The following is an 18,372-nucleotide window of genomic DNA, read 5'->3' as shown; positions in this document are numbered from 1 at the left end:
TCGGGAAACCGGCGGTGAAGCCGATTCCCGAGCTCTGACGTCAGCTGTGACGGAGCTGGGGACGAGCCGACGTTCCGTGTGTCGAAACACCCAGAACTAGCTTCACTCGAGCCCTAAAATTTGGGCTATTTCAATAGATGCACCCAACTTCCGTTTGTGGGTTTCGTGTGTGTGGGTACTTTGCAATGCAATCACGTGGTCACAACGTTTGACGTGGTCCAATAGTTGACAGTCACGTGAGCGGCATAGAGTTGTGGTAAAGGGTGGGTCTGGTGCTTGTCTCGATGTGGGAACCTGCCAAATGGAAACCCACAATCGATAAGCAGTTCGCGCATCACAAGACTGCTGGACAGGACAAAGTCGCTCGATTCGACCTGTTACGTCGCTCGTCTTGCTCCTCCCACTCCTCTTCTAGGGAAAGGTGAGCGCAAGGTTGCTGTAAGTCGATGCCTTTGCCAGGCCAAATCGCATTTTTGAGTGTTTGTGGTGAGCCCACAAACACAAAGTGTCGCGCTAGCAGGTGGTCTTCGACGTCCAGCCGATGCTTCCACCGATGTTCAGCTCTCTAACCCAAGGCCGGACGTCGAGGAGCTCTCCCGTTTGTTGTGCGTCCTTGGTCGCGACTTGCGCTTCGGTGCTAGGTCGTCTTGACCGATGACGCCGCAAACGACCAATGCCCGCTAGACGGTCGTGTGGGGACGATGTCTAGTTGTGGCGACGGTTTTGCGTTGGGCATACAAGACTGCGCGCCCGCGCAATTGCGACATCTTGTCGTCGTTACACTACCACTAAATGCCACGTCGCTGCATGTCTCGTTTCCTTTTATTTACTTAATAAAACGTTTTATGTACGACCAATTGCAGTAGGTTCTGAAAAACCACAAACGGAAGTTGGGTGAAGGGATTGAAAAGAGGCAATTTTGCGTTTAGGAGGTGAAGTCTTGCTGCTTCAGACAGGCTCGACGCGTAACTGCTGATCGGGTGCTTTGCACTTTGCTTAGCGGTGACGTAGAGCTTTCGATGCGCAAGTACCATCGCCTCCTGATAAGCTAAGGACCAGCTCCGCTCCTCTTGGACGAGGGAGGGTGCAATGCTGGGGCTATTTGCTCCAACGTTGCCCCCCTCTCTTGTTTGAGAAGCTGCCGCCTTGCGGGATGCTTTCGCTCCCGTATTGGCTGGCTTTGAGCGGGCTCGGTTTGGAAAAAAAGAGCCTTGAGCTCTCTTTTTCACTTATCTCTCTTTCTTTCATTTATCATTTGCTGCTGCTGGCTGCGGCAAAAAATCTTTCAAATATTTTTTACAGATCGACGTCGATAAAGCGCAGCAGCAGCAAGTGGGCAAAAAAGCGCTCGCATATATTACATATATATGTATTCCTTCTTTTCTCCTGGGCACGAGCAACGCCAACACCTCGACTTGCGACGAGAGAGGAGCGGTGCCGAGCACAAAGCCCAGCACCGGTCCTCTCGAGCAAGCCGGGAGGCCGACGCTGCAAACAGAAGCCAACTCGACTTGTCCCCGTTGCTACCGCCGAAACAGAATGCCGCCGTTGCTCGGGAAACCGGCGGTGAAGCCGATTCCCGAGCTCTGACGTCAGCTGTGACGGAGCTGGGGACGAGCCGACGTTCCGTGTGTCGAAACACCCAGAACTAGCTTCACTCGAGCCCTAAAATTTGGGCTATTTCAATAGATGCACCCAACTTCCGTTTGTGGGTTTCGTGTGTGTGGGTACTTTGCAATGCAATCACGTGGTCACAACGTTTGACGTGGTCCAATAGTTGACAGTCACGTGAGCGGCATAGAGTTGTGGTAAAGGGTGGGTCTGGTGCTTGTCTCGATGTGGGAACCTGCCAAATGGAAACCCACAATCGATAAGCAGTTCGCGCATCACAAGACTGCTGGACAGGACAAAGTCGCTCGATTCGACCTGTTACGTCGCTCGTCTTGCTCCTCCCACTCCTCTTCTGGGGAAAGGTGAGCGCAAGGTTGCTGTAAGTCGATGCCTTTGCCAGGCCAAATCGCATTTTTGAGTGTTTGTGGTGAGCCCACAAACACAAAGTGTCGCGCTAGCAGGTGGTCTTCGACGTCCAGCCGATGCTTCCACCGATGTTCAGCTCTCTAACCCAAGGCCGGACGTCGAGGAGCTCTCCCGTTTGTTGTGCGTCCTTGGTCGCGACTTGCGCTTCGGTGCTAGGTCGTCTTGACCGATGACGCCGCAAACGACCAATGCCCGCTAGACGGTCGTGTGGGGACGATGTCTAGTTGTGGCGACGGTTTTGCGTTGGGCATACAAGACTGCGCGCCCGCGCAATTGCGACATCTTGTCGTCGTTACACTACCACTAAATGCCACGTCGCTGCATGTCTCGTTTCCTTTTATTTACTTAATAAAACGTTTTATGTACGACCAATTGCAGTAGGTTCTGAAAAACCACAAACGGAAGTTGGGTGAAGGGATTGAAAAGAGGCAATTTTGCGTTTAGGAGGTGAAGTCTTGCTGCTTCAGACAGGCTCGACGCGTAACTGCTGATCGGGTGCTTTGCACTTTGCTTAGCGGTGACGTAGAGCTTTCGATGCGCAAGTACCATCGCCTCCTGATAAGCTAAGGACCAGCTCCGCTCCTCTTGGACGAGGGAGGGTGCAATGCTGGGGCTATTTGCTCCAACGTTGCCCCCCTCTCTTGTTTGAGAAGCTGCCGCCTTGCGGGATGCTTTCGCTCCCGTATTGGCTGGCTTTGAGCGGGCTCGGTTTGGAAAAAAAGAGCCTTGAGCTCTCTTTTTCACTTATCTCTCTTTCTTTCATTTATCATTTGCTGCTGCTGGCTGCGGCAAAAAATCTTTCAAATATTTTTTACAGATCGACGTCGATAAAGCGCAGCAGCAGCAAGTGGGCAAAAAAGCGCTCGCATATATTACATATATATGTATTCCTTCTTTTCTCCACGCCCAACTGGGCACGGGCAACGCCAACACCTCGACTTGCGACGAGAGAGGAGCGGTGCCGAGCACAAAGCCCAGCACCGGTCCTCTCGAGCAAGCCGGGAGGCCGACGCTGCAAACAGAAGCCAACTCGACTTGTCCCCGTTGCTACCGCCGAAACAGAATGCCGCCGTTGCTCGGGAAACCGGCGGTGAAGCCGATTCCCGAGCTCTGACGTCAGCTGTGACGGAGCTGGGGACGAGCCGACGTTCCGTGTGTCGAAACACCCAGAACTAGCTTCACTCGAGCCCTAAAATTTGGGCTATTTCAATAGATGCACCCAACTTCCGTTTGTGGGTTTCGTGTGTGTGGGTACTTTGCAATGCAATCACGTGGTCACAACGTTTGACGTGGTCCAATAGTTGACAGTCACGTGAGCGGCATAGAGTTGTGGTAAAGGGTGGGTCTGGTGCTTGTCTCGATGTGGGAACCTGCCAAATGGAAACCCACAATCGATAAGCAGTTCGCGCATCACAAGACTGCTGGACAGGACAAAGTCGCTCGATTCGACCTGTTACGTCGCTCGTCTTGCTCCTCCCACTCCTCTTCTGGGGAAAGGTGAGCGCAAGGTTGCTGTAAGTCGATGCCTTTGCCAGGCCAAATCGCATTTTTGAGTGTTTGTGGTGAGCCCACAAACACAAAGTGTCGCGCTAGCAGGTGGTCTTCGACGTCCAGCCGATGCTTCCACCGATGTTCAGCTCTCTAACCCAAGGCCGGACGTCGAGGAGCTCTCCCGTTTGTTGTGCGTCCTTGGTCGCGACTTGCGCTTCGGTGCTAGGTCGTCTTGACCGATGACGCCGCAAACGACCAATGCCCGCTAGACGGTCGTGTGGGGACGATGTCTAGTTGTGGCGACGGTTTTGCGTTGGGCATACAAGACTGCGCGCCCGCGCAATTGCGACATCTTGTCGTCGTTACACTACCACTAAATGCCACGTCGCTGCATGTCTCGTTTCCTTTTATTTACTTAATAAAACGTTTTATGTACGACCAATTGCAGTAGGTTCTGAAAAACCACAAACGGAAGTTGGGTGAAGGGATTGAAAAGAGGCAATTTTGCGTTTTCTGTTAGTTTAGGAGGTGAAGTCTTGCTGCTTCAGACAGGCTCGACGCGTAACTGCTGATCGGGTGCTTTGCACTTTGCTTAGCGGTGACGTAGAGCTTTCGATGCGCAAGTACCATCGCCTCCTGATAAGCTAAGGACCAGCTCCGCTCCTCTTGGACGAGGGAGGGTGCAATGCTGGGGCTATTTGCTCCAACGTTGCCCCCCTCTCTTGTTTGAGAAGCTGCCGCCTTGCGGGATGCTTTCGCTCCCGTATTGGCTGGCTTTGAGCGGGCTCGGTTTGGAAAAAAAAGAGCCTTGAGCTCTCTCTTTTTCACTTATCTCTCTTTCTTTCATTTATCATTTGCTGCTGCTGGCTGCGGCAAAAAATCTTTCAAATATTTTTTACAGATCGACGTCGATAAAGCGCAGCAGCAGCAAGTGGGCAAAAAAGCGCTCGCATATATTACATATATATGTATTCCTTCTTTTCTCCACGCCCAACTGGGCACGGGCAACGCCAACACCTCGACTTGCGACGAGAGAGGAGCGGTGCCGAGCACAAAGCCCAGCACCGGTCCTCTCGAGCAAGCCGAGAGGCCGACGCTGCAAACAGAAGCCAACTCGACTTGTCCCCGTTGCTACCGCCGAAACAGAATGCCGCCGTTGCTCGGGAAACCGGCGGTGAAGCCGATTCCCGAGCTCTGACGTCAGCTGTGACGGAGCTGGGGACGAGCCGACGTTCCGTGTGTCGAAACACCCAGAACTAGCTTCACTCGAGCCCTAAAATTTGGGCTATTTCAATAGATGCACCCAACTTCCGTTTGTGGGTTTCGTGTGTGTGGGTACTTTGCAATGCAATCACGTGGTCACAACGTTTGACGTGGTCCAATAGTTGACAGTCACGTGAGCGGCATAGAGTTGTGGTAAAGGGTGGGTCTGGTGCTTGTCTCGATGTGGGAACCTGCCAAATGGAAACCCACAATCGATAAGCAGTTCGCGCATCACAAGACTGCTGGACAGGACAAAGTCGCTCGATTCGACCTGTTACGTCGCTCGTCTTGCTCCTCCCACTCCTCTTCTGGGGAAAGGTGAGCGCGAGGTTGCTGTAAGTCGATGCCTTTGCCAGGCCAAATCGCATTTTTGAGTGTTTGTGGTGAGCCCACAAACACAAAGTGTCGCGCTAGCAGGTGGTCTTCGACGTCCAGCCGATGCTTCCACCGATGTTCAGCTCTCTAACCCAAGGCCGGACGTCGAGGAGCTCTCCCGTTTGTTGTGCGTCCTTGGTCGCGACTTGCGCTTCGGTGCTAGGTCGTCTTGACCGATGACGCCGCAAACGACCAATGCCCGCTAGACGGTCGTGTGGGGACGATGTCTAGTTGTGGCGACGGTTTTGCGTTGGGCATACAAGACTGCGCGCCCGCGCAATTGCGACATCTTGTCGTCGTTACACTACCACTAAATGCCACGTCGCTGCATGTCTCGTTTCCTTTTATTTACTTAATAAAACGTTTTATGTACGACCAATTGCAGTAGGTTCTGTAAAACCACAAACGGAAGTTGGGTGAAGGGATTGAAAAGGGGCAATTTTGCGTTTTCTGTTAGTTTAGGAGGTGAAGTCTTGCTGCTTCAGACAGGCTCGACGCGTAACTGCTGATCGGGTGCTTTGCACTTTGCTTAGCGGTGACGTAGAGCTTTCGATGCGCAAGTACCATCGCCTCCTGATAAGCTAAGGACCAGCTCCGCTCCTCTTGGACGAGGGAGGGTGCAATGCTGGGGCTATTTGCTCCAACGTTGCCCCCCTCTCTTGTTTGAGAAGCTGCCGCCTTGCGGGATGCTTTCGCTCCCGTATTGGCTGGCTTTGAGCGGGCTCGGTTTGGAAAAAAAGAGCCTTGAGCTCTCTCTTTTTCACTTATCTCTCTTTCTTTCATTTATCATTTGCTGCTGCTGGCTGCGGCGAAAAATCTTTCAAATATTTTTTACAGATCGACGTCGATAAAGCGCAGCAGCAGCAAGTGGGCAAAAAAGCGCTCGCATATATTACATATATATGTATTCCTTCTTTTCTCCACGCCCAACTGGGCACGGGCAACGCCAACACCTCGACTTGCGACGAGAGAGGAGCGGTGCCGAGCACAAAGCCCAGCACCGGTCCTCTCGAGCAAGCCGGGAGGCCGACGCTGCAAACAGAAGCCAACTCGACTTGTCCCCGTTGCTACCGCCGAAACAGAATGCCGCCGTTGCTCGGGAAACCGGCGGTGAAGCCGATTCCCGAGCTCTGACGTCAGCTGTGACGGAGCTGGGGACGAGCCGACGTTCCGTGTGTCGAAACACCCAGAACTAGCTTCACTCGAGCCCTAAAATTTGGGCTATTTCAATAGATGCACCCAACTTCCGTTTGTGGGTTTCGTGTGTGTGGGTACTTTGCAATGCAATCACGTGGTCACAACGTTTGACGTGGTCCAATAGTTGACAGTCACGTGAGCGGCATAGTGTTGTGGTAAAGGGTGGGTCTGGTGCTTGTCTCGATGTGGGAACCTGCCAAATGGAAACCCACAATCGATAAGCAGTTCGCGCATCACAAGACTGCTGGACAGGACAAAGTCGCTCGATTCGACCTGTTACGTCGCTCGTCTTGCTCCTCCCACTCCTCTTCTGGGGAAAGGTGAGCGCGAGGTTGCTGTAAGTCGATGCCTTTGCCAGGCCAAATCGCATTTTTGAGTGTTTGTGGTAAGCCCACAAACACAAAGTGTCGCGCTAGCAGGTGGTCTTCGACGTCCAGCCGATGCTTCCACCGATGTTCAGCTCTCAACCCAAGGCCGGACGTCGAGGAGCTCTCCCGTTTGTTGTGCGTCCTTGGTCGCGACTTGCGCTTCGGTGCTAGGTCGTCTTGACCGATGACGCCGCAAACGACCAATGCCCGCTAGACGGTCGTGTGGGGACGATGTCTAGTTGTGGCGACGGTTTTGCGTTGGGCATACAAGACTGCGCGCCCGCGCAATTGCGACATCTTGTCGTCGTTACACTACCACTAAATGCCACGTCGCTGCATGTCTCGTTTCCTTTTATTTACTTAATAAAACGTTTTATGTACGACCAATTGCAGTAGGTTCTGAAAAACCACAAACGGAAGTTGGGTGAAGGGATTGAAAAGGGGCAATTTTGCGTTTTCTGTTAGTTTAGGAGGTGAAGTCTTGCTGCTTCAGACAGGCTCGACGCGTAACTGCTGATCGGGTGCTTTGCACTTTGCTTAGCGGTGACGTAGAGCTTTCGATGCGCAAGTACCATCGCCTCCTGATAAGCTAAGGACCAGCTCCGCTCCTCTTGGACGAGGGAGGGTGCAATGCTGGGGCTATTTGCTCCAACGTTGCCCCCCTCTCTTGTTTGAGAAGCTGCCGCCTTGCGGGATGCTTTCGCTCCCGTATTGGCTGGCTTTGAGCGGGCTCGGTTTGGAAAAAAAGAGCCTTGAGCTCTCTTTTTCACTTATCTCTCTTTCTTTCATTTATCATTTGCTGCTGCTGGCTGCGGCGAAAAATCTTTCAAATATTTTTTACAGATCGACGTCGATAAAGCGCAGCAGCAGCAAGTGGGCAAAAAAGCGCTCGCATATATTACATATATATGTATTCCTTCTTTTCTCCACGCCCAACTGGGCACGGGCAACGCCAACACCTCGACTTGCGACGAGAGAGGAGCGGTGCCGAGCACAAAGCCCAGCACCGGTCCTCTCGAGCAAGCCGAGAGGCCGACGCTGCAAACAGAAGCCAACTCGACTTGTCCCCGTTGCTACCGCCGAAACAGAATGCCGCCGTTGCTCGGGAAACCGGCGGTGAAGCCGATTCCCGAGCTCTGACGTCAGCTGTGACGGAGCTGGGGACGAGCCGACGTTCCGTGTGTCGAAACACCCAGAACTAGCTTCACTCGAGCCCTAAAATTTGGGCTATTTCAATAGATGCACCCAACTTCCGTTTGTGGGTTTCGTGTGTGTGGGTACTTTGCAATGCAATCACGTGGTCACAACGTTTGACGTGGTCCAATAGTTGACAGTCACGTGAGCGGCATAGAGTTGTGGTAAAGGGTGGGTCTGGTGCTTGTCTCGATGTGGGAACCTGCCAAATGGAAACCCACAATCGATAAGCAGTTCGCGCATCACAAGACTGCTGGACAGGACAAAGTCGCTCGATTCGACCTGTTACGTCGCTCGTCTTGCTCCTCCCACTCCTCTTCTGGGGAAAGGTGAGCGCGAGGTTGCTGTAAGTCGATGCCTTTGCCAGGCCAAATCGCATTTTTGAGTGTTTGTGGTAAGCCCACAAACACAAAGTGTCGCGCTAGCAGGTGGTCTTCGACGTCCAGCCGATGCTTCCACCGATGTTCAGCTCTCAACCCAAGGCCGGACGTCGAGGAGCTCTCCCGTTTGTTGTGCGTCCTTGGTCGCGACTTGCGCTTCGGTGCTAGGTCGTCTTGACCGATGACGCCGCAAACGACCAATGCCCGCTAGACGGTCGTGTGGGGACGATGTCTAGTTGTGGCGACGGTTTTGCGTTGGGCATACAAGACTGCGCGCCCGCGCAATTGCGACATCTTGTCGTCGTTACACTACCACTAAATGCCACGTCGCTGCATGTCTCGTTTCCTTTTATTTACTTAATAAAACGTTTTATGTACGACCAATTGCAGTAGGTTCTGAAAAACCACAAACGGAAGTTGGGTGAAGGGATTGAAAAGGGGCAATTTTGCGTTTTCTGTTAGTTTAGGAGGTGAAGTCTTGCTGCTTCAGACAGGCTCGACGCGTAACTGCTGATCGGGTGCTTTGCACTTTGCTTAGCGGTGACGTAGAGCTTTCGATGCGCAAGTACCATCGCCTCCTGATAAGCTAAGGACCAGCTCCGCTCCTCTTGGACGAGGGAGGGTGCAATGCTGGGGCTATTTGCTCCAACGTTGCCCCCCTCTCTTGTTTGAGAAGCTGCCGCCTTGCGGGATGCTTTCGCTCCCGTATTGGCTGGCTTTGAGCGGGCTCGGTTTGGAAAAAAAGAGCCTTGAGCTCTCTTTTTCACTTATCTCTCTTTCTTTCATTTATCATTTGCTGCTGCTGGCTGCGGCAAAAAATCTTTCAAATATTTTTTACAGATCGACGTCGATAAAGCGCAGCAGCAGCAAGTGGGCAAAAAAGCGCTCGCATATATTACATATATATGTATTCCTTCTTTTCTCCACGCCCAACTGGGCACGGGCAACGCCAACACCTCGACTTGCGACGAGAGAGGAGCGGTGCCGAGCACAAAGCCCAGCACCGGTCCTCTCGAGCAAGCCGAGAGGCCGACGCTGCAAACAGAAGCCAACTCGACTTGTCCCCGTTGCTACCGCCGAAACAGAATGCCGCCGTTGCTCGGGAAACCGGCGGTGAAGCCGATTCCCGAGCTCTGACGTCAGCTGTGACGGAGCTGGGGACGAGCCGACGTTCCGTGTGTCGAAACACCCAGAACTAGCTTCACTCGAGCCCTAAAATTTGGGCTATTTCAATAGATGCACCCAACTTCCGTTTGTGGGTTTCGTGTGTGTGGGTACTTTGCAATGCAATCACGTGGTCACAACGTTTGACGTGGTCCAATAGTTGACAGTCACGTGAGCGGCATAGAGTTGTGGTAAAGGGTGGGTCTGGTGCTTGTCTCGATGTGGGAACCTGCCAAATGGAAACCCACAATCGATAAGCAGTTCGCGCATCACAAGACTGCTGGACAGGACAAAGTCGCTCGATTCGACCTGTTACGTCGCTCGTCTTGCTCCTCCCACTCCTCTTCTGGGGAAAGGTGAGCGCGAGGTTGCTGTAAGTCGATGCCTTTGCCAGGCCAAATCGCATTTTTGAGTGTTTGTGGTAAGCCCACAAACACAAAGTGTCGCGCTAGCAGGTGGTCTTCGACGTCCAGCCGATGCTTCCACCGATGTTCAGCTCTCAACCCAAGGCCGGACGTCGAGGAGCTCTCCCGTTTGTTGTGCGTCCTTGGTCGCGACTTGCGCTTCGGTGCTAGGTCGTCTTGACCGATGACGCCGCAAACGACCAATGCCCGCTAGACGGTCGTGTGGGGACGATGTCTAGTTGTGGCGACGGTTTTGCGTTGGGCATACAAGACTGCGCGCCCGCGCAATTGCGACATCTTGTCGTCGTTACACTACCACTAAATGCCACGTCGCTGCATGTCTCGTTTCCTTTTATTTACTTAATAAAACGTTTTATGTACGACCAATTGCAGTAGGTTCTGAAAAACCACAAACGGAAGTTGGGTGAAGGGATTGAAAAGGGGCAATTTTGCGTTTTCTGTTAGTTTAGGAGGTGAAGTCTTGCTGCTTCAGACAGGCTCGACGCGTAACTGCTGATCGGGTGCTTTGCACTTTGCTTAGCGGTGACGTAGAGCTTTCGATGCGCAAGTACCATCGCCTCCTGATAAGCTAAGGACCAGCTCCGCTCCTCTTGGACGAGGGAGGGTGCAATGCTGGGGCTATTTGCTCCAACGTTGCCCCCCTCTCTTGTTTGAGAAGCTGCCGCCTTGCGGGATGCTTTCGCTCCCGTATTGGCTGGCTTTGAGCGGGCTCGGTTTGGAAAAAAAGAGCCTTGAGCTCTCTTTTTCACTTATCTCTCTTTCTTTCATTTATCATTTGCTGCTGCTGGCTGCGGCGAAAAATCTTTCAAATATTTTTTACAGATCGACGTCGATAAAGCGCAGCAGCAGCAAGTGGGCAAAAAAGCGCTCGCATATATTACATATATATGTATTCCTTCTTTTCTCCACGCCCAACTGGGCACGGGCAACGCCAACACCTCGACTTGCGACGAGAGAGGAGCGGTGCCGAGCACAAAGCCCAGCACCGGTCCTCTCGAGCAAGCCGAGAGGCCGACGCTGCAAACAGAAGCCAACTCGACTTGTCCCCGTTGCTACCGCCGAAACAGAATGCCGCCGTTGCTCGGGAAACCGGCGGTGAAGCCGATTCCCGAGCTCTGACGTCAGCTGTGACGGAGCTGGGGACGAGCCGACGTTCCGTGTGTCGAAACACCCAGAACTAGCTTCACTCGAGCCCTAAAATTTGGGCTATTTCAATAGATGCACCCAACTTCCGTTTGTGGGTTTCGTGTGTGTGGGTACTTTGCAATGCAATCACGTGGTCACAACGTTTGACGTGGTCCAATAGTTGACAGTCACGTGAGCGGCATAGAGTTGTGGTAAAGGGTGGGTCTGGTGCTTGTCTCGATGTGGGAACCTGCCAAATGGAAACCCACAATCGATAAGCAGTTCGCGCATCACAAGACTGCTGGACAGGACAAAGTCGCTCGATTCGACCTGTTACGTCGCTCGTCTTGCTCCTCCCACTCCTCTTCTGGGGAAAGGTGAGCGCGAGGTTGCTGTAAGTCGATGCCTTTGCCAGGCCAAATCGCATTTTTGAGTGTTTGTGGTGAGCCCACAAACACAAAGTGTCGCGCTAGCAGGTGGTCTTCGACGTCCAGCCGATGCTTCCACCGATGTTCAGCTCTCAACCCAAGGCCGGACGTCGAGGAGCTCTCCCGTTTGTTGTGCGTCCTTGGTCGCGACTTGCGCTTCGGTGCTAGGTCGTCTTGACCGATGACGCCGCAAACGACCAATGCCCGCTAGACGGTCGTGTGGGGACGATGTCTAGTTGTGGCGACGGTTTTGCGTTGGGCATACAAGACTGCGCGCCCGCGCAATTGCGACATCTTGTCGTCTTTATACTACCACTAAATGCCACATCGCTGCATGTTTCGTTTCCGGTCATTTTTCGACGCAATGAAACGTTGTACGCGTTGCGCGAACAGGTGGCGCACCAAAAGTAGAACAAAAGTGGAGGGCCAAGGAGGCGTGAATGAGTGCTCTTGTCAGACCAAAACATTTTTGCGTGGAAGACAACCTGGACTTTGTCGCGAAATCGCTATTGGTTGTCGATATATTTAACTTGAATTCTTAAGCGAAATGTTCTTAAATTGATATGCCGAATTTTTGTTTGTGGTGTTGTTTGGGGTCAAAAAACCTTATAATTGAACATGGTACATTTCTTCAATGATCTTGATTTTGATGATGAAAACGCAAGAGAAGAAAATAACGTTCAAGTAGACATTTAAATGATAACGATTATTTAGTTTTTTTGTTTAGGCCTACTATTGTACTATACTGTTGTATAGTTATTAGTGGATCACTGGTTTGAATCCTATAAACCATTGTAAATGTGAGACCTTTTTAATTTCTGGGATCGGTAAACTTAGAAGTGAATTACAAATAGCGTTGGAAAGTATCAAATGAGCATATTATTGCCGCAATGAATGGGTAAAAAATATCAAGTGACAATACAAATTGCAAAAAAAAACAAGAATAAGACAAGCCAATGAATGTTTACCACAGTAGATGTTATATCGATTACTTGGAAATAGTTACAGCATGCGTTTCCTGAGCCACAAACATAATAGGGTTTTGAGTTTTTAGTACCACACATTATTGTGTATGTTTCTACAACGGCACACTGTTTAACTGTCCGAGATGAAGTTTGTCTGGATAATTGCCGCTTTGGTTTACATGAATGTTAAAGGAGTAATAGCGGGTAAATTGCACGTTTTACGTACGTTGTGTGAAAATGAAACTTACCTTGCTTAGAATACAAGAAAATTACACATAAAATGAGTGAGGCCCGCCAGGAGTTTGTTACCGGGCCGTATAATTTTTCAGGTTAAATGCTTTGAAACATTTTGTCCATGTTTTCCTGGGACGATAAATTAATTTAGTCGTTTTTCATAGCTAAATATTTGTAGTTTTTTGACGGCCGGTTCGCGATAAAAAAATTATTTTCAGAAATTGTCCATAGTACAAAAAAGGCTGCCGATTCCTGCGATAAAGGATATCTAATATTCGAGGGAAAGATCCTTTAAAACCACTAAATGTCACCTCGTTCCCCGCGTTTTAATTTCTATTTTACAGCAAACCAGACGTTGGCATGTTCAGGCGGAGTCGCACTCAATGTATCATCAGGTACAATAGTATCTCCTGACTACACCAATCTGCTCGAGGAAGATATATGTTGTACATGGATGATACAAGTTGCCACTGGGCAGGTGAGGGATAATAGAAAAACAAATTGACACTCTTTCGCAACGTTTAGCAACCCCTGGCACGCCTACTAAGGTAGCCCCGCGAGGTGATTTTTAATTTTGCGTTCTTATATTCAAATACTAAATTAAACTGATAGATTGCTTGTTTCAGTTTTTTTATGCACAATAAAGCACTATTCTTACTGTTTACAATTGAGATTAGGTAAAACGTCGCTTAAAAGGTTGGGCTTACCCTTCCTTTATCGATTGCCTTGAAGTAGATCTCTTGCATAGTACATAGAGCTTTGATGCAAAATTTATCCCGAAAATAAAAAACATTCAGCCATAATGACAGATTAAGTACACCTAACAGTACTAACACTTTAAAAATTTGCTTTTATATGATATTTTCGTAAACTGAAAAATTTATATGAAATCCAAGCAAGAACGCACACTTTAATTAAACAAATCACAAACCCGTTGAAAAAATACATTGTTCTACAGCAAATCGTGGTAAGGTTTGACAGCTTTGCCATAGTATGGGAAGAGGACTGCAGGAGGGAGTACTTGGAAATATATGACGGACCAACAAACGCAAGTCGCAGGGTTAGTACAAATCTATTGAAAAAATACAACCGACAAGATTATTTATTTGAATAGAAAGTTGCACGAATAAACCTTGATCGGATTCGTCCCCGGGAGTGTCCTGGGTTCGAACCCCGTGAAAAAAAAAACATAAAAAAATATTTTACTTTTGTTATGTTGTACATGTACTTTTGTCGTTTGTAGTTTCTTGACGGTCGACTATGTGGTGATCAAAGTTACAGGGATTTTTTATCAAATTCAAATCAAATATTACTTCATTATTATCTTGGAAAATGGAGTTACAGCCAAAGTTTTAACATAAGTTGGAGCATTGAAGGTGGGTGTGGCCAAAAGTGTAGCCGTCTTTTGGGTATTTCGGTTTTATTATTAATTCTTCACTAGCAAATTTAGCAATCTACTCAATTTGTCGATACGCACAACAAAGCGTTTCCTTTGTCTCACACAGAGGCTTGTCAGTCAGACCAGTTTAAATGCTGGAACGGAAATTGCGTTCCCTTAACATCAAAATGTGACGGATTAAGAAACTGCAGTGACAATAGCGATGAAATGGAGTGTGGTATGTCAAACGTTTTTTTTTTCTAAACCAAAACGTCTAATAAATATTTTTAGCATACGCTTCCTGTATTAACAATGCTTTATAGAAACGTAGTGATTAAAACAACAAAAAAAGTTATCTGCTTTGTTTGTTAAGGAGATTCAACAGATTTTCAACAATGTGGAAAAGCAGCCTTTGCACCCTCATTTAAATCAGTAAGTATTTTTTGAAGCATCGAAAAAGTACCAATTATTGACGCATATTGCAAAAAAACAAAACAAAAACTACCTCGTAATATCTGTCAGTCAACTTGCTTTATGTAAAATACATGCAGCGCATGGAATAAAAGAACTAATGATTGATGATCAAAATGTATCGAAAGTTTGGTATGACGAAATATTTTGAACGAATATGACTATTGTTAGTGCTTTGATTTCCGCCTCAACTTTACCTCGACGACCAACTAATCGCTCTATTTTTGTCTGTTAGCTGCAGGTTTTTTTCTGTTGTTTCCAGTAAAGCTTTGTCTGTATCACTGCTGGATAAATAGTTGGAGTTACCGTTTATGTGCTTTTAGACTCCACGTATTATTGGCGGAGGAGAAGTACGCAAAGGTTCGTGGCCGTGGCAAGCCATGCTCGTATCGATTCCATACTCACCGGGAACCTTCAACGTATTCTGTGGTGGAAGTATTATTTCCGATAGGTGGATTTTAACCGCGGCACATTGTGTGGAATCGAAATCAAGGTGTTTCACAACATTTTTTGTGACTTTTCTTTGTTACTTATACAGTAGAGACAGTAAAAGCAAAACCGGCTTCGGTAAATGTAGATCTACGCCTAATTTGGACAAAACTTGAGGTACAAACTGTTTGTAATATGGTAAAAGCTTTAACTTGTCCATATGAGTTAAAGTGTTTGTCTTAACGGGCCTGAATTACCCGAGGTTTAATGTGTATTTAAATAGGTGCAAGCAGAAAAGAATGTTTAAAAATGAACTGTTAACAGAAAAAAGATTTAGGTATGCCGTCGTTCTGTTAACGTTGTCTATGTATGGGCTTTATAACGATTTTTTGATACCAAATTGGTGTTTGTGAAGCGTTTATTAACGTGTGTTAAATAATAGGTTCCTATTTCTCGTTTATGTTGGCAAGAATACGGTGCTACAGTCAGAATCATCTACACAGCAATTTGCAGTGGAGGAGATAATAATACATCCGGAATATGCGTAAGAAATTCTTCACTGTCTTTCGTCACAACATGCTGTCAAAAATATTCTACTGATATGTTTATGGCCACAATAAGTTTTGCAGATATTAGGCGGGTAACATCAAAGGAAAACCAGCTTTGACCAAAATAATTGTTTGTTATTTTGTTAATGCTCTATTAGCTAAAAACGTTATATCCCCCCTTAAGCTGCCTGCGTCGTTGCGCGACGTTTAGTTATTTTTATTAGTTTTTTTTTAATTTTCACTACGTTAGTGACTACAACTAAATGCAATGCATCAAAATTCACTAGGCTAAAACCATGCCGCTTAAGGTTTTTGCTCTGAAAAACAGAGGTGTTTGAGACGGGATTAAAACCGCTAACCTTGAAGGCAGAGCAAGGCTGTTGCACTAACCAAAAACTAAACCAAATACATTGTACAGAGACAGTGCCTTGCTTGGACACGACGTAGCACTTTTACATCTGACAACAAAGATTACTTTCAACGAATATGTGAGACCTGTGTGCATTCCACAATCACCCAGTGAACTTCCACCTAATGGTTCTATATGTGTTGCGACGGGATGGGGTCGAACTGGTAATTTGTTTAACATTTTAAATTTAGTAGCCCATGGGCTATAGCTTAACTCCTAGCTAATGTATTCGTTAATGCTAATGCACAAAAACCAGATTCTGTATTTCATTAGCATAGGTCATTTTAGGCGTTGTTATACTTAGGAGCTACTAGTTTCTGAAAATGTCTCCAAAAATTGAAGACTCTTTAAAATTGAAGTAATGCTTTTGAGAGTAAAACAATACCCTTTCCTTCACATTTTCAATAAATTTGCGACAATCGAATTATTTTTATAAAGTGCAAACAATACTTTATGACCTGATCTAAACAACTCAATAGGAAACAAAATCTACCCTCATCTATTGACACAATCACTTGTCTAACCTGCGTCGTAAACAAAAATCAATTATTGTTTTGAAGACAAAAAAATAAATTCCAAGATTTTTATACAGATTACGGAGCGGGTAAACCGACATCAACTGCACTGAGACAAGTCAGATTAACTCTTAACTCAAGGGCGTTTTGCGAATCTCTTTATGTACAAATACAAGGCGCACCGGACGCTCTACCAGCAAGTATTCTGTGTGCGGGGGATATACCAGCTAACAACAGAGACATTTGTCAAGTACATAAACCATGTTTTTTAAATACTGTATTTAAAGGGGAAAATATACTTGCCGCATGCTGGGCTGGTGCACCTAAGTCCTGTTTGTTGTAACAGGGTAGAACAATCAGCCCTAACAAATATGTTCAAATCAATCTATTTGTTCTGTGATTAATGCTCAGCTGTGCACGGAACAGATTTTATGAGACATAGCTTATCAGCCGTTTACTCCAAACAGTGTGTATATATACGTTTTTAACTGACTATTTTTTTTGTGCATCACCCAACTTTAGATAGATAAAAATTTACTTTTAAACAGGGTGACTCGGGCGGTCCTTTAGTGTGCCTGAATGTGAAAAATGATCAATGGTTGGTTGTGGGATGTTCGTCATTCATATTACCACCTTGTGGGAGTTATCCCGGATTTTTCGCAGACGTGGCCGCCGAATTTCAGTGGATTAACAGTGAGTGACTTAATGGGTAGAGCTACTAACCTGAGACTATCATCACACATAGTATAATTTATACCGACAAGTGGCGCAAAGAGCACAGTTATAGAATCTAGTAGGGCCAGGCCCTAGGTTTTAAGATTGTGGACCATGTTTTTAGGCTAGTTTTAATTTTATTATAAAACTTTGCCATAGCCTAACTGTCAGTATTTTTATACAATTTTCTTAAGACAATTGCAGGTGTTCTTTGCGCAACCTTGCGTTTTCAACTTTGTTCGTTGTAAGTCTATATGTTACAGTGTTTTTCGACTTAATATCCCCAAATTAAACTATATTTAATCATTACGGATTACCAATATTACCCAATTACTTATTAGGTTGGCTCACTTGCTGCCATAGATTAAACGTTCACAGTTACTATTGTTTTTTAGAAACATTGAATTCTACATCCAGCACATCCGGTGAGCACCGTGAGTAAACAAACTTAGTTGCAAAACAACCTATGAAAGAATTCTTATCTCCAACATTTTTGTTTAGATCTACAGTCGAATGCCCTGCTAATGTCATTGGTGGTATATCACTTGATACAGCGATTGACAATATAACTAAACATTTAACTATATTATGCCGCTCTTGTTGTGTTTAAACGTGAAGCAAATCCAACAAATATACGCAATGATTTCCAAAATTAATTTACTAAATTCATGATCAATGTCGTGACTTGTTTTACATCGTTTTTAAAATTTGTCATTACGATTAACAATAAATAATTGGCAATGCCGATTTTACAAATTCGTTAGATTAAAATTATTTAAATCCGTTACACCATTATTTGGGGTAACTACGGTATTTTCCGCTGTATAATGTGTAAAAGCAATAAAGGTTTTCTCGAAACTTGTTTATGGGACTCGTAACATGCTGACTTTATAACATGTGTAAATTTATCGTGTGTTTTTACGAACGATAAAGATTTTCGGGGAGTTTTTTTCGTTAACCAAGCAACTGGAAGTTTTGCCTTGAGATATTGATCCCATGTTTTGCATTTAGCCGTGACTCTTAAATCTTCGCTATACCAGGGACTGTATATTGATGAGGCAAAAGTGTAATTTGTTGATTTATGTCAATAGGGCGCATATTGGTTAATAAAAGTCTAAAATTCAAATTAATAGATACGGAATGGAGCAAACGGCGAACTCATTGTAACAGAGTTGTAACCATAGGTCTGCCCGGCCAGAACTCTAATCGTTTTCCAGCCGGTTTGGCACGAAAGTTTAATTGAGAGTCCAATAATAAAGAAG

General features: G+C 46.9%; 2 protein-coding genes across 3 annotated transcripts; both read left to right on the top strand.

The window, feature by feature from the left end:
- Nucleotides 1–12,555: 12,555 nt before the first annotated feature.
- On the top strand, nt 12,556–14,471 carry LOC145219839 (membrane frizzled-related protein-like). The gene is made up of 6 exons (XM_080087147.1): nt 12,556–12,616; nt 13,015–13,124; nt 13,605–13,706; nt 13,890–14,022; nt 14,152–14,262; nt 14,398–14,471. Exons 1-6 carry the CDS (start codon nt 12,556–12,558, stop codon nt 14,469–14,471), a joined length of 591 nt encoding a protein of 196 aa, XP_079943273.1.
- Nucleotides 14,472–14,836: 365 nt separating this feature from the next.
- LOC145218613 (serine protease 48-like) lies at nt 14,837–17,743 on the top strand. 2 transcript variants are annotated; one of them, XM_080086018.1, is made up of 7 exons: nt 14,837–14,988; nt 15,367–15,468; nt 15,891–16,045; nt 16,474–16,646; nt 16,945–17,089; nt 17,506–17,535; nt 17,612–17,743. In XM_080086018.1, the coding sequence occupies exons 1-7, from the start codon at nt 14,876–14,878 to the stop codon at nt 17,677–17,679; spliced, it is 786 nt and encodes a 261-aa protein (XP_079942144.1). In that variant the 5' UTR covers nt 14,837–14,875; the 3' UTR covers nt 17,680–17,743. The 2 variants fall into 2 exon arrangements, with proteins under 2 accessions (XP_079942144.1, XP_079942143.1); XM_080086017.1 differs by having other exon boundaries at nt 17,506–17,544.
- The last annotated feature ends 629 nt before the right edge of the window (nt 17,744–18,372 follow it).

This window comes from Phallusia mammillata, chromosome 3 (genome assembly GCF_965637545.1).
Source record: "Phallusia mammillata chromosome 3, kaPhaMamm4.hap1.1, whole genome shotgun sequence".
NCBI lineage: Eukaryota > Metazoa > Chordata > Ascidiacea > Phlebobranchia > Ascidiidae > Phallusia > Phallusia mammillata.
The sequence above is the reverse complement of the archived record's forward strand: the minus strand, read 5'-3'. Positions and strand labels throughout refer to the sequence as shown.

Excerpts from the sequence above, each read along its gene's own strand:
- LOC145219839 (XM_080087147.1), top strand. The coding sequence starts at position 12,556 with ATGAAGTTTGTCTGGATAATTGCCGCTTTGGTTTACATGAATGTTAAA. Across the intron at positions 13,707-13,889 it reads CAACAAACGCAAGTCGCAGG|TTTCTTGACGGTCGACTATG; the intron begins GTTAGTACAAAT and ends TGTCGTTTGTAG. Across the intron at positions 14,263-14,397 it reads TAGCGATGAAATGGAGTGTG|GAGATTCAACAGATTTTCAA; the intron begins GTATGTCAAACG and ends TTGTTTGTTAAG.
- LOC145218613 (XM_080086017.1), top strand. The coding sequence starts at position 14,876 with ATGCTCGTATCGATTCCATACTCACCGGGAACCTTCAACGTATTCTGT. Across the intron at positions 16,647-16,944 it reads ACAACAGAGACATTTGTCAA|GGTGACTCGGGCGGTCCTTT; the intron begins GTACATAAACCA and ends ACTTTTAAACAG. Across the intron at positions 17,090-17,505 it reads CGAATTTCAGTGGATTAACA|AAACATTGAATTCTACATCC; the intron begins GTGAGTGACTTA and ends ATTGTTTTTTAG.